The sequence below is a fragment of the Melanotaenia boesemani genome, chromosome 12 (genome assembly GCF_017639745.1).
Source record: "Melanotaenia boesemani isolate fMelBoe1 chromosome 12, fMelBoe1.pri, whole genome shotgun sequence".
In the NCBI taxonomy this organism is placed as follows: Eukaryota; Metazoa; Chordata; class Actinopteri; order Atheriniformes; family Melanotaeniidae; genus Melanotaenia; species Melanotaenia boesemani.
In genome coordinates, this window is record NC_055693.1 from 6,682,527 (window position 1) to 6,697,058 (window position 14,532).

General features: G+C 38.2%; 2 protein-coding genes across 5 annotated transcripts in view; one reads left to right on the forward strand and one right to left on the reverse strand.

Moving 5' to 3' along the window:
- Positions 1 to 106: 106 nt before the first annotated feature.
- Positions 107 to 8,139, forward strand: si:dkey-69o16.5 (uncharacterized protein LOC100149419 homolog). The gene is made up of 8 exons (XM_042001694.1): positions 107 to 541; positions 3,098 to 3,186; positions 4,152 to 4,226; positions 4,419 to 4,498; positions 4,664 to 4,837; positions 7,434 to 7,493; positions 7,565 to 7,647; positions 8,022 to 8,139. Exons 1-8 carry the CDS (start codon positions 447 to 449, stop codon positions 8,086 to 8,088), a joined length of 723 nt encoding a protein of 240 aa, XP_041857628.1. The 5' UTR covers positions 107 to 446; the 3' UTR covers positions 8,089 to 8,139.
- Positions 8,140 to 8,701: 562 nt separating this feature from the next.
- The window catches only part of itgav (integrin, alpha V), a 45,728-nt gene continuing 39,897 nt past the window's right edge, over positions 8,702 to 14,532 (reverse strand). For all 4 annotated transcript variants that reach the window (XM_042001682.1, XM_042001683.1, XM_042001681.1 and 1 more), the window contains exons 29-33: positions 14,322 to 14,453; positions 14,029 to 14,142; positions 13,716 to 13,823; positions 12,698 to 12,817; positions 8,702 to 12,605 (exon numbers count right to left, since the gene is read on the reverse strand). In XM_042001682.1, coding sequence (XP_041857616.1) covers positions 12,513 to 12,605; positions 12,698 to 12,817; positions 13,716 to 13,823; positions 14,029 to 14,142; positions 14,322 to 14,453 — 567 coding nt within the window. In that variant the 3' untranslated portion in view covers positions 8,702 to 12,512. The remainder of the gene's footprint in view (positions 12,606 to 12,697; positions 12,818 to 13,715; positions 13,824 to 14,028; positions 14,143 to 14,321; positions 14,454 to 14,532) is intronic.

Sequence of the window (14,532 nt, forward strand, 5' to 3'; positions counted from 1 at the left end):
GGGATTTTGGGGGTGGTCGTGCCTCCCCAGGCCACCCCTCTGGCCCCGCCCTTGGACAGAGTTGACTAAAGTCCTCGTTTTGTTTCCGGTTGTAGAATAAAGATCAAAACATTTGTACCTTAAACAAAACAAACAAATACATTTTGAAGCGGAACCTCAAAGCGACGCCATGTGTGCGGCTGATGATTTTAATGACCGGACCGTATTTCCTGTGACACACCATTAACGTTACGGATAGTGGCAGACGCGCGTGAGTCAAACAGTGTCTGTCCTGTAGGTGGAGATGTAAGTGTTGAATCCAGCAGGTTTCTGGCACGTCAGAGAGCAGCTGTCAGCGGAATCACAGCTGAACTGTGACCCGGACCTCTGGACTCCGCCGCAGCTGCTCTTCTGCGGGTTGTGGGCCATTTCTCATCCTGAACCGAGTCTTTCTACTGCGTTCAGAGATGAAGAGGCGACTCCTGCTGGTTTCCAACTCCACCCTGCACGGCAGTGGCTACCTGGACCACTGTCAACAACACATCTGCAACTTCTTCGGAAAGTAAGTTTTAGTTCAGTTTCGCTTTAACAGCTGATCAAAAGCACGCGAGGCAGGAAGTCGTTCAAGTACAGTATCACGGAGACGTCGTCATTTGCACTGCAGCAAAGATACTGCGGTAAAGTTGGTTGGTTATTCGATATTGGCTTGACATTCGTATTTATTTGTGCTTCTAATCACAGACCACGGCGGTGCCAACTTGGTCAAAGACTGTAGCTTATAGATACATTATCATACTTTAATATACTACAAGATTTATGTAAACTGTCCTTGCGATTTGAAAATTTTACCAGAAAATAGCGACTTCGCATTGTAAACCGACCATCACTCGCCGTAGTCGACTAAGGGACCGTGTGTAAATTACACGTTTCAGCATAAATGAAGTCATGAAAATTGGTAACCAAAAATGATAAAAATGATCTTTCACTATTTTGTTTGCTGTAGTACATCATGTTTATCATGTCCTATCTACTACAGGTGAGATTATTCTGATAAAGTACTTTATATGCCCATAGTATGCATTTATGACCTGAAAATATTCACTAAAAATCAATTAATTGACTTTTTAACATTCTTTTTGCTGTAGTACATCATGTTTATCATGTCCTATCTACTACAAGTGAGATTATTCTGATAAAGTACTTTATATGCCCACAGTATGCATTTATGACCTGAAAATATTCACTAAAAATCAATTAATTGACTTTTTAACATTCTTTTTGCTGTAGTACATCATGTTTATCATGTCCTATCTACTACAAGTGAGATTATTCTGATAAAGTACTTTATATGCCCATAGTATGCATTTATGACCTGAAAATATTCACTAAAAATCAATTAATTGACTTTTTAACATTCTTTTTGCTGTAGTACATCATGTTTATCATGTCCTATCTACTACAAGTGAGATTATTCTGATAAAGTACTTTATATGCCCATAGTATGCATTTATGACCTGAAAATATTCACTAAAAATCAATTAATTGTACGCTGCTTACTCAGGCTTCGGCAGCAGGGCAAGTCCAATTAAAATTCACAGAAACCCGTGAAAATGTTTTATTAATGACATTTTCTTGCTGTGGCGCTGTCCACGGCTAGGCCTATGTAAAGGAAACACTGTAGGCTTATATGTGTACGTATATGCTGTATATCTATCTGTCTATCATATAGCCTATGCCTTTTTGAGTCTGAATTTTGAGATTTGGAGCGCATTCACGGCCACACAATGGGATATGATTGAAAAACAATAATGAAATGAAGAAAAAAAAAGAAAAAAACATTACAATTACAAAAGGCCTTTGCACTGCCTTTGCTGATTGGACCTTATTTCTAAGTGTGTCAAATTCCACAGCTTATTTTACATTTTTAACTCTGTACAAGCTGAGATTTCTTAACTTCTTAATAAAATTCAGTATCATGAAAAATATAGCTCATGTTTTCCAAAAAACAACTTAGTAGCTTTTAGTAAACTTTAGTAAAAAAAACATGCTTCCTTACCTTCCTCACAAGCTGCTGTTTTGCCTCAAAACTCAAGAGCAAGTGGGTGGAGTATAAATTAATTTTATGGAAGAATGGGATTTTGAAGTTATAACATTTTCTCTGGAAATAAATAACCAATTACAATGAGATGTTACGAGTTGGGTTTCTATTCTTTTTTGTTCCAGCTTCTGTAATATTTTCTGGAGTCATAGACAATATTTAGGCCAGAGCATCGAAGGCGGTCCAAAGGCCTATTTAAATCGATGTGTTTATTGAAACCGTTGTTTTGTTCCCTTTTTCTCATAACATATTGATTACAAATTTGGAGGCCTTCGCGTTTGGGGGCCTAAAGGGTCAATTAATTGATTTTTAGTGAATATTTTCAGGTCATAAATGCATACTATGGGCATATAAAGTACTTTATCAGAATAATCTCACTTGTAGTAGATAGGACATGATAAACATGATGTACTACAGCAAAAAGAATGTTAAAAAGTCAATTAATTGATTTTTAGTGAATATTTTCAGGTCATAAATGCATACTATAGGCATATAAAGTACTTTATCAGAATAATCTCACTTGTAGTAGATAGGACATGATAAACATGATGTACTACAGCAAAAAGAATGTTAAAAAGTCAATTAATTGATTTTTAGTGAATATTTTCAGGTCATAAATGCATACTATGGGCATATAAAATACCATATCAAGATAAACGGACCTGTAGTAGATAGGACATGCTAAAAATGATGTACTACAGCAAAAAGAATGTTAAAAAGTCAATTAATTGATTTTTAGTGAACATTTTTCAGGTGATTGGCAGACGATCCCTGCCGAATGTCAAGCCAATATCCAACAACAAACCAACTTTACCGCGGTAGCAAAGATCAGGTTAAAAACAAGAAAGAGAATCTGTAATGAAAGAAGAAGAAAGAAGGAAAAAGATCAGGTTTTCATCTGGCTGTAATCAAGTTATGCGACTAGTAATATAATCGTCGTTATAACATATTAAAAGACTAATTAAATAAATCAGTCTAATTTTACTGACTCTGTGGGTTTTTGTGTGTGTTTACTTTTAGGAGTGTGAAGAGAGTCCTGTTTGTTCCCTACGCTCTCCATGACAGAGATGCCTACACAAAGACAGCCAGAAACAAGTTTAAGACTTTAGGTAAACTTGGGCAACGGTTCCCTAATTAAAAGAGAAAAACAAATTCTAGTAAAAATCTTTAATGTCTTCTGATGTTTATTTAGTATTATGCTGTTTTTTTTTTTTTTTTTTTTTTTTTTTACATTTTTTTAAATGTATTATCCCTGATGAGCATTTATAATTTATTTTCTGTGAATTTGGTTTTTGTAACCATTTTATTTATTTATTTTTTAGAGTGTTTACTACATGCATGTTCTGTTTATTTGTATATATATATAAATATATATATATATATATATATTTTTACTTTATACACTTTTATTTGGGGTCATGTAGTATTTACTTATTCGTGTTTAACTGCAGTTTTATTTTCTTTTTAGTCTATTATTACTTTTTGTCAGAGGTATGTGTTTGTAGTTTTCCAGTTGTGGCGGTCAACCAAAACAGGTGTTGACTACATGATTATCGTTGGCCAACAGCATTCATGACAATGACATTATCATTTCAATATCACAGTCATCATGGCATCTTAATTCCAGTAAAGTTCTCAATTATCTTTTTTTCTTTTTTGGACATTCATACCAAGCTTATTGGGTCACATAAGTCATGAAATATACAAAATTCACCTTTTTTAAATAGGTTTGTGATAACTGTGGGCACAAGATATAGAATCTGTATGTATGTTTGTTGTGCTTATAACACTTTTAATATGCTGTATTTGTTGTTATATAATCACACAGGAAGCATGGATGAATTTAATCTCATCTCATTTCAGTCCTGGGATGAATTATGATAAATTTCCTGCACATTTTCGTGGTTAATCACACTCAGGTTATTAGTAAAAATGAAATCAGATCCTTAAAATACACAGATTGAAATAGAAACCATGTTCAAATTGAGTGATGTCTTTATATGTAAAAAGTCTTAGAACTCTCAGAAGAGCGCTATGTTTACATCTCATGCACCAACGTGTTTGGCCTGCACAGGTTACGAGGTGGACGGCATCCATGAGGCTGCAGACCCCGTTGATGCCGTCCGGAAGGCCGAAGGAATTTTTATAGGTGAGAGCCAACAGAAAAAAAAGCAAGACCGATTCCCCTTCTTCCACCTCTTCTCTTTAACTTCTTTATTTCCTTTTCTAACTTAACTTTCTGTGCTGCTTCCTTATCATTTCTGCAAACTGGCCTCATAGTGAACCTGTCTGTTCTGTTAAACTGCAGCATGGCGACAGTAACGCTAGCATCTGTTTGTAGGAGGAGGCAACACTTTCCGGCTGCTGAAGAGTCTCTATGACAACAAGGTGGTGACGGAGATCAGGAAGAGAGTGATGGAGGTGACACATACAAACATTATCATTAAATAAAAATTTGACTAAAAAGAAAACAACATAGTTTTTGAGACGGATACTTTAACCTGAAAACATCTGAGTACTTTTATGTGAGTAGGACTTTAAATTCATGGCTTCTGTCTCCTTTCTGTTTCCTCTTCCCCCATTCAGGATGGTATTCCCTATATGGGCTCCAGCGCCGGCACCAACGTGGCCACCATCAGCATCAGCACCACCAACGACATGCCCATAGTCTTCCCTCCATCCTTCTCCGCCATCGGCCTCGTCCCCTTCAACATCAATCCGCACTACCTGGACCCCGACCCCAGCAGCCGCCACATGGGGGTGAGTCACACATTTCAGCCTCTTAGTTAAGTTTAAGCTGCTGCAGAAGTCTTTTCACAGGGTGATAGTCTGTGTAGATAAGGGATGTAGCAGTAAAACCTAAGAGTCTTTATCGTGCCTTGTTTGGTGCAAGTGATAATTTGGCTCATGCTGACTGGTCAGTTTTCAGTCATGTCAGCATTATCAGTTATCACCCTTCACAGCTCTTTATCGTTGCTCGTGGGTCAAAAAAAAGCTGGTGTGAGAAACCATGCTTGGTGTGACATGTTTTAAGGTAACATGTATATTATACGGGCAGCTTGAAACCATTTCAGGTTCGTATTCAATTAATTTTAACCATCAGGTCTAGAGGATGGTTAGTGAGACTGATTTTACAGGGCACGGATACAAGGAAGAATTATAAAAGATTTCTACAGCATTTAAAGAGCCTGATGGTGTAGCTGCCTCCATCTTTCTGAAGTGAAAGTAGTTTAAAAACACCAACAAACTTTTAAGATCAGGATGCCATATTATGCATTTGTTATTGGAGAGTCTTTGTCAGGTGACCAACAAGCCAACAAGTGATAAGATCCAGACTTCCTTGAGCTTTGTTAAAGTAGCACTACATAAGTTTCTGACCTTAAAACTGTAATTCCCAAAGTCTTTGTTGCCCTGCAGCTTCCCAAGGCTGAGAAACCGAACTTAGCAATTTTTTTTCCAGCCTGGAGCATCATGTGACTGCTGCATTTTCCTTAACAGCACCACGTCACACACAAGCAACTGGATTTCAACACATTTTGGATGCACGTGTTGGCTGACTCAGCAAAGAAATGGAAGAGGACATTATAGGAGGAAGGGAGGAAAAGAAAGAGAAAGGGACAGAGCAAGAGATAAGAGTCAACATCAGATTGACTTTTATTAACTGGAGAGAGCTCAGAGAAAAGACAGGATAAAGGCTGAATGAGCCTTCACTAGGGGGCGCTAAAGAGCGAAGATCTGCCAAAATTCAGTGAAGAAACTTAATCACCGTCAGAGAAGGGGGAAAAATCTAATCTGATAAAAATAAAAAAGATGAATGAAATATTTGCCACAATTCTCACCAAAATATGGAGCAAACATAGACCATTATTGACTCCATCCCTACAGTGAAACACGGTGATGGATGCATCATGGTTGGGGATGTTTTTTCTGACAGGAAATGGAAGAAAAATGGAAGCAGATGAACAGGGTCTCAAGCTGGATCAAAGCTTTACTGTTTTAACATAAAAAACCCATTGCATCCTGCAAAAGAAAAAAAAATCTCAGGACTGATATACACTGATGCCTGATGCTGCCCCTCCAACTTGGCAAATTTAGAACATTTCTGCAGAAGAAGAAGGAGAGAAACATAAAAAGGAAAGGTATATCAAAGAGGTTTAGGACTATATTGCTACTGTGTAGATCACAGCAAGCCTGAAACTTGAAAAGTTCTGAAAACCTGTCCACAGGCATTTAAATCTTCATGTTAACTTGAGGAGTACTTTATCCCTGATAGACAAAAAGCTGGGGTGGAATTTCACTTACTTATTAGCAGACATTTAAACCCTGCAGTTCTGTAGTCTTTTCTGCTACAAGCCGACATGTTACACATCAACACAAACTATAGAAACTAGATAAATAGTGACCATGTGTTGTTGATGAGTTTGCTATAACCATATTCGTGGTCATATCATAGATAATTATTACTGAATGCTAGAAGCATCACATAAATAAACAGTGGGGAGGGAATAATGTTTTATTTTTACCCAGACACAATGCATAAGCAACTGAATCCATCAAGATTCTGTATGAGGCTGTAAGGAGCTCTGAAGTTGTGAAACTGCCGCGTCAGCAAACTGAAATTAAGTTTGTCTGAAGACATGCCATCTGACAGTTTGGAGGCTTTTGATTGACAGCTGTGATGCCATTTGAGACAATCATTAACCCTAATTTTAATTATTTTTTAGCAACATTTTTCTGATAATTTAACAGTTTCAAGCTGTCGGTAGCTGAAGTGAAACCTGAAGGAAAACATAGTCATTTAATGAATGAATTAATAATTAACTTACTTGATAAATCACTTAGCAGCTGTTTGCTGCTCAGATACATACGTTTAGGACTATCTTTGATAAATGGCATGAAATTATAAACTAATTTTCTGCTTTCTTCCATGTTATATAGCTGTGTCCTAGGCCCCCTCTAGTGGTTGATGCAACAATGACAAGCAAACCAGAGACTGATGTGTAGTTTTAAAATGTTTCTTTACAAAATATTTAGCCATGCAAATCAGCAAAAAAGTTGATCACTTATTGAGAACTGAAACTGTCCTGTTAGGCATCGCAACTGATGCCAAGGATTTTTTTTTAATTATAAACTTTCAATGTTAGATTTTCATCAAATACCTTTGTGAACGGTAAACACAAACTTTAGTTTGTTGTTCTTTTTAATTATTTTGTGGCACTTGTCTTGATTTTTATTCTTCATAAAATACTCTAAGTAACAAATGAATCCATTTTGGATGCAGCCATGCTGGTGTTCACGATTTCTCGTCCACACAGTTTGCATGCATCTTGCTGAGATTGTTGGTGTTCTTGTGCAGGAGACCAGAGAGCAGAGAATCACCCAGTACCACGAAGAACTCGACACTCCATGTGTTTTGGTGAGTCACAGTGAAAGGAGCAGATCATTTTATTCTTGAACAGTTACTAATAATTTCTGTTTGTTTTTCAGGGTCTGAGGGAGGGCTCCATGCTGCTGGTGGAGGGAAACAAAGCCACCCTGCTGGGAACCACGAATGCCCGACTGTTCGCCAGGTAACACCCAAACCTCACCCTTTAGTTCAAGGAGTGTAACTGTGTGAGTATTTACATCTCCATGAGATCTGTGATACAGCCAAAGAAAAACACAGTCATGTCAACATGAACCCAATCCAGTGACACCTGTAACCTGCACAGCTCACCTGGATTTACTGGTTCGTGGGGATGTAATAATACATAGATTCAACGATCAGCGAGCCACCAGCATTGCTTAAAAACAAAATCAGGTTTACAGCATGTCCTGCTTTAATGTATACAAACGTAGCAGAATTTATATCTGCAATTATCAAATAATTTTCCACTGAATTGATATAATACTGCATCGTGATCAGAGTTGTGATTGACAGCCCTACTGGTGTGTTGTGTTTCAGGGGGAAGCCCTCAGTGGAGTACGATCCAGGCAGTGACCTCAGCTTCCTGCTGTCAGATGCACAATGATCAATCATTTGCTGTTTCTGGTCCAAACAGAATAAACAGAAGGAAACATCACATATTTGTCTGATTTTAAATCTTGAGGAATTGTCACAATTTAAGTGAATAAATAAACCTGCTTTTGGTGTGTCCAATGGCTTTCTAGTAAACTTCGTACAAAAGTCCGTAAACAACGGTTTGGTCAGTTATTTCTTAGATGTAACAATGGTTCTTGACAATTTATCTAATATCATTTGAAAGCACGTTTCTTTCCCTTTTAAAGGAGGGAAAATGTATTTGTGGGATGAGCAGCAGAGTTGAGAATGTGAGTTCTCTTCTCTGCCAAAAAACAACTGATTCTACTGCCGGCTTGTTTGGTGTTTATTGGATTGGATGATTAAAATCTGAAGTAGCTCTAGTTTTAATAATTGTTATACATTTACCTCCAGCAAAGCGGAGGTCATGTAATTGGCTGTTAAAAGGGAAATAAACAGGTTTTCCAAATAATTGACCAAAACACAAATTTCATTACTTTTTGTTCAATGTTTATAACAGCAGATACTTCACTGAGCTTCAGCCCAAAAAGCTAAAAGAACCATTTTTTTATCTCATCACACATAAAGACAAAAACAAACCAAAATGTGAACAGATCAATTTATTTCAGTTCAAAGGTGAAATCATCTTTTTTTTTCTTTTTTTAACAAATTGTTAATTTTTTTCTCTCTAGGTGAAAGAATACATACATCAAAAATAGTCCACATTTGTTCATTGCAGAAAGAAAGCCAGAGCGTTATTAAATATAAAACATAAAACCCTCAAACCCAACAAATTAAAAGATTGGAGTCAAATCATTCAGTCAGTTCAGGAAGGTTTCATTTAGTTTTCAGATTCAGTTCAGTCTTTTCAGAAGCTTTAGTTTTTCCTCAGAATTCACCTACGTTCCCCAACAAATGTCTCGAAAATGAGTTCATATTAAAGACAGAGAGCGTTCACACCATCTGCAGCTTTTTCGAGAAATACTGACTGACAAAGTGATTTCAGTCCAGCTGGCGGCGACAGAGATGTGTCAGATTTGTCTAAACAGACTTAGAAAAATCTCTACAGTAAAGTCGTTCTGTCAGGACTAAACAACTGACCAAGGTTGGTGCTCACGCTTCTTACAAAAACAAGTCGACCTAAATTCATTTCAAAAGGAAAAAGAACTAATTTTGTGCTTAAATTTAGCAACATTAAAATTATGAAAGTAGGAGCTCAATTCATAATTATTTTTATTATCTAAACGTCTATAAAATGTGCAGTGAGGTGCCTGTTATTGCTTCCAGGAGCTCAAGAAGAAACAGATTTTATATTCTGACAGTGAAAACTAGTAAATCATCACTTCTGAGACACTTTCATCAATAGAAAAAGTTAATTATTCTTTTGATTCATCCACTACCTGATTAATAGCTGCAGCTCTGCATAACAGTAGAAGATCATTTTATCAGTTTTATTGAAAATTTTTATCCAGAAGACACAAAGACAGATAATTAAAACACATTATAGGTGAATGTCAGATTTCCATTACAATGTGACTGTAAAAAAAACAGAAGTTAATAATCATTTAAAAATGAACTTATGTTAGTTGTATCTGCAGTAATTCAGTGATATCCAGCAGTAGTATTAGTGCATCTCTACCTTCTGCTTTTGAAAAATGAACTGTTAATACAGTGGTTATGGAGTGATGATGTTCAGAGTGATGGTGAACAGAAACTAAGAAAAAACTAAATCCTGTGACTGTTTACTGGATTAATATGTTTTCAAAAACTACCTGCAACCTTTAACTTTAATTCATAATCCAAACCCAATATGGGTTTTTTTTTTAATATATTAACACTCACACACACAAAACTCAAACTCGGAAAATGTCCAATTGCAAGCTGCTGCTGTTGCACTTAGCTGCCAGTCAACCAAAAGGCCTCAGTGCAGCAAATGGCAGGAAACGAACAGCTGATCATTTATTAAACCCCGCCCCCTCGGTTACTGTTGCTATGGCTGCTCTACCATGAACTGTAGACAAACATCTTGGAAGATGTTATTACAAAGTATTACAAGCTAATACGTCCATTTTCTGCTTCCTATCTGGGTTTAAGACTCATTAACATTAATAGGCAAGTTCAGATCACACAAACTTCATCACAGGTCTTTTAACCATTGGAGACCCTCCACAATGTAAGAACAGTGAAGTGGGGACTTCTGGAGTTCATACAACTATGTTTTTAGTTTCTGTTTTTAGTTCCTACTTCAGAGAAGGAATCATATTTTGGAAATATATTTGGCACAACATCAGTCAGTCCTTCTGTATTTTGTGTAGTTTTTCAAAGACTAAAGGCAGGAACTGCCACTTATGGATGTGTGTGTTAAACTAGTTACTGAACACTGATGCTGCCTGGACCAATCACAGCCCAGTTATATCACAGAAGGTTTGAAACAAGCTGTAAAAGTAGCTGCAGTCTGGAAACGTGAAGTCACAAAGACTAATCAGTGCTGTTTCTGTTATACTTTCATACCCTGGAGACATCGTGACGGCCAAACAGCTACTAGTTACATTTTATGATTAGCCTTGAATGTCTTTTTAGATTATAAGAAACATTCCCTGATGAGTCTGTTAAACCACAGAGTTTTATAAGGGGACAATTAAGTCAGCTCATGATGAAGGAAAACCAACATAACTCCTGTTTTTAACAGATGACTCTTCAGCTTGAAACCAGTGTCACCTTGTCTGTAGTTGCATTGCTGTTCCTGTAGAGGGCAGCACGTCTTGAGAGCAGACTAAAGCAGTTTTCACACTTTAATACAGGAGATTTTCAACAGAAAGTCCAGAAGATTTGGTCTTTTGCACACCCGTGCAGAAAGTTTTCTGTTGGAAATGTAAGAAATCAGGTTATTGAAATCACTGTGTTTTCCTTAAAACACCTTGAGAATAGCAGATGAGGCAACGTGCTGTATTGATGAGCACTGTATTACAGGAATTTCTGTTCCGCTACTGCCCAGAAACATTTCCAGAAACATTTCAGGACTCCAGCACGTGTGAAAGTGGCAATAAACCCTAATAAATGTGTATACACAAGTACACAAAGGAGGGCGGGGGGTGTTAACAAATGATCAATTTTACAGATTAGAATTATCAACTTATCAATCGCATTGGCTTTTAATAACAATACTAAAAATATGTGATGTCTTGACTGTGTTGAGAAAAAAAAATGGACCCACTATTGAGATTATCATCATTTTGTACAAAATTCTTAAAAAACAAAATACTGCAAACACCTCACCAGCACCCCGAAACACAAGTTCCAACCAGTTTTGATACACACAAGTCAGGAAAGAAAAGCAATGTTAATACAAAAAGGTAAATATATTACTGTAACACTCTGATCACCTCATATCAGAGCAACTAAACCACATTTGTCAAAAAATAGGGACCTGTATGTGACCAATCAGCCGCCTCAGTTAGCAAATTTCATATTGCTGCATTTATTGCTGTTCTTTCTCCAACATGATCAGGTGACTCCAGCAGAGCAGTGAGGATCCTGGTGGGCCGTATATTCACACTTTTAAAATCCTCGCCATCGTCTGTTTTCCTCTTTTCACCCAGCAGTTGATTTGTTGTCATTTTCTTTTTTATTTTATATAAACTAGAGGAAACAAACACTCGTGGAGACACTTGCAGAACCACACTAAAAATCTCCACAAACATCTCAAATGTATCAGCAGTTCTGGACTTTGAGGGCAACAAGCACCAACAGCTCATCAATTATTTTATGTTTGGACTAAATAATGTGCAAAAATTAGATACCAGGCCAAACCCTGTGTGCTCTGCCACAAAAAGCCTCAACTCTCTGGACAAAACGCTGCTGGCACTTCATGGGCATGCTGGAACGAAGCCATGAAGCCTCCAGACATGATAATTAACAAGTTACAGGATCAGTTTGACAGAGTGGGGAAAACTCCTGCCAGTGTTGAAAGGAGTAGAAAAAAAAAAACCTAACTGCTGTCATTATAGTTAGATTTTTGTGCTAACAGGCGCATCTTTTTACCTTTGGACTAAGCTAACGCTAACCAGCTGCTAATCCCATATTGAGGACAATCTGATCACCCGACTCTTAACAAGAAAGTAAAGTAAGAGCTCAAATGACGTTGGCACAACCTGCACATAATGATGCTTCTTATTCCCCCAAATTACACATTTTTATGAACATATGAGATTTCATCTGTGACCAGTGTTTTCCAGCTTCTCTTTTGGCACATGACAAAAAAAAAGAAAAGAAAAAAAAAAAAAACACACCTCATTAAAACTTAAACCAGGACCATTATCTGCCACCCAACAGTCCATCCAGTGAATTCTCTCAGAGGCCATTTTACCCTGATTTCTTCCCTCCTGGACTTTCTCCTTGTTCCTCACAGCTTGGCCTCTAAGCGTCAGTGTTACCGTTCTCCTCCGGCTGCAGCTGCTCCTTCTCGGTGCAGTCCTCCTGCGGGGGGCGCACTCTGTTAAAGAAGCCCAACTAAATGAGGCAGAGAAAGAGAAGAAGAAGTGTTAAAAAAATGATAACACTTTTGTTTCTAAGGAAAATATAGTCGACACATATATTCTGACCTTGTACATGATGAAGATGAGCAACGCCAGCAGCAGCAGTCCTGCCAGTACAGCCAGCGCTACCACCCAGCCTGGCACCGACTGAGCACCCTCAGCCACCCAGACCACCGACAAACTCACCTGTAAACGCACACACAAGGAGGGAAACAAGTTCTGTGCGATGTATACGAGGAGAGAAACTATTCAACCTTTCTGGCACTTTTCCATTTATTTTCTTTTAATAAACAGGTTTGGCTACAACTGAATTGCTCTTTGGGATTAATAAAGTTTTCTGAATCTGATGACTTACTGTGCTGACATGCAGGAGCAACTAATTCAACTTTACAAAACAAAAGTAATGTTCAGAACAAGCCCACAAGTTCAGACGAGTTTCTTCCTTGGTCGTCAAAGTTATGTGAGATCACTGGCAAACAAAGTAGATGACGAGGACACAGTGGGAATATTGGGAATGGAATACTGTGTGTTTCACAAAGACATGGCCTCAGTGGCAGAAGTCTATTCTGGACTCGTGTCTCCACACAGTTGTCAGACACACATTCACACATGCAAGGCAGCTCAACCACCTATCAGGAGCAATTTGGGTTTTAGTGTCTTGCTCAGGGACACCTCGACATGATTTTTTTTTTTAATTTTATTTAACCTTTATTTAACCAGGAAAGTCCCATTGAGACTCGAAAGGTCTCTTTTTCAAGGGAGTCCTGGCCAAGAGGCTCCAACACACACATGATCTCGGCAGGCCGAGGATCGAACCGGAAGATGACCGCTCTACCCTCTGAGCCATGCCGCCCCCAGGATCAGCAGACAAAAAAACTGCTGATTCAGGAACTCGACCACTCGAAACATTTAATAAGTAAGCTCTATGTTAGTTTGTGACAATAGACTGATGTGTTAATATCGATAGACCAGGGTAAAACTCAACAGCAGCTGCAGTTTAAATAAAAACTATAAATTAAATGGAAACATCACCACAGTTGCCCTAGGTTACAGTCAGACTGCATGCCATGTTTGTGCTTCTTACGGTGGTGGTGTTGGATGCCAACTCTGACACCAGGTTCTTATACGGCATCTCGATGACACTGAAGGAGGCTGTAGATCGAACCACGTAGGAACGATTCTGATTCTCAGTCTAAAAGAAATCAAACAAAACAGATTCACATCTCTGACTAATTTATTATTTAAAATGAAGAGTGGAAATGATTCTCATCTCGGTTGAGAAACCTTCAGAATATGGTGAGAAACATCAACATCCTGCTGCTGAAAGTTAACCTGAATTTTGTGTAACATTGTAATGACGCTCAGCTCCAGCATGTTTGGATTTAGCTCTTGTTTACCCTGAGGAAGTTGTTGACAGTCAGCCGGGAGTAGATGAAGAGGATGGCGTTCTTTGTCCTCTCCAGACGACCAACCTGACACTTCAGACGCAGACAGGCCGCCGTCGCACAGTCCTACACACACACACACACACACACACACACACACACACAAACAGAGAAAATTATAAATAGCTGATGGCAGAAAGGGAATGGATGCTTTTCATGATGGTCCAAGATGCATCAGTTAGCTCCAGTTTTCAGTTATGTCATATAAAAGGCCGGTTTATGAATGTGTGTGTGTGTGTTTGTACCAGTGTGTACAGGTCGTTATGTGACTCTTTGGATTCCAGGTCTCTCTTGCGGACATGGTTTCGGTTTCGTCCCTCTCCCTCTCGCTCTCTGGGTGGAACGACGCTGATGTTATTCTGGGACGTCAGCGGGTTCTGATGAACACACAGTTTGTACTTTGGTGAATGCAGCATCAGACCTCCATCACCTCTGCTGGTTATCTGATTAAGTCTT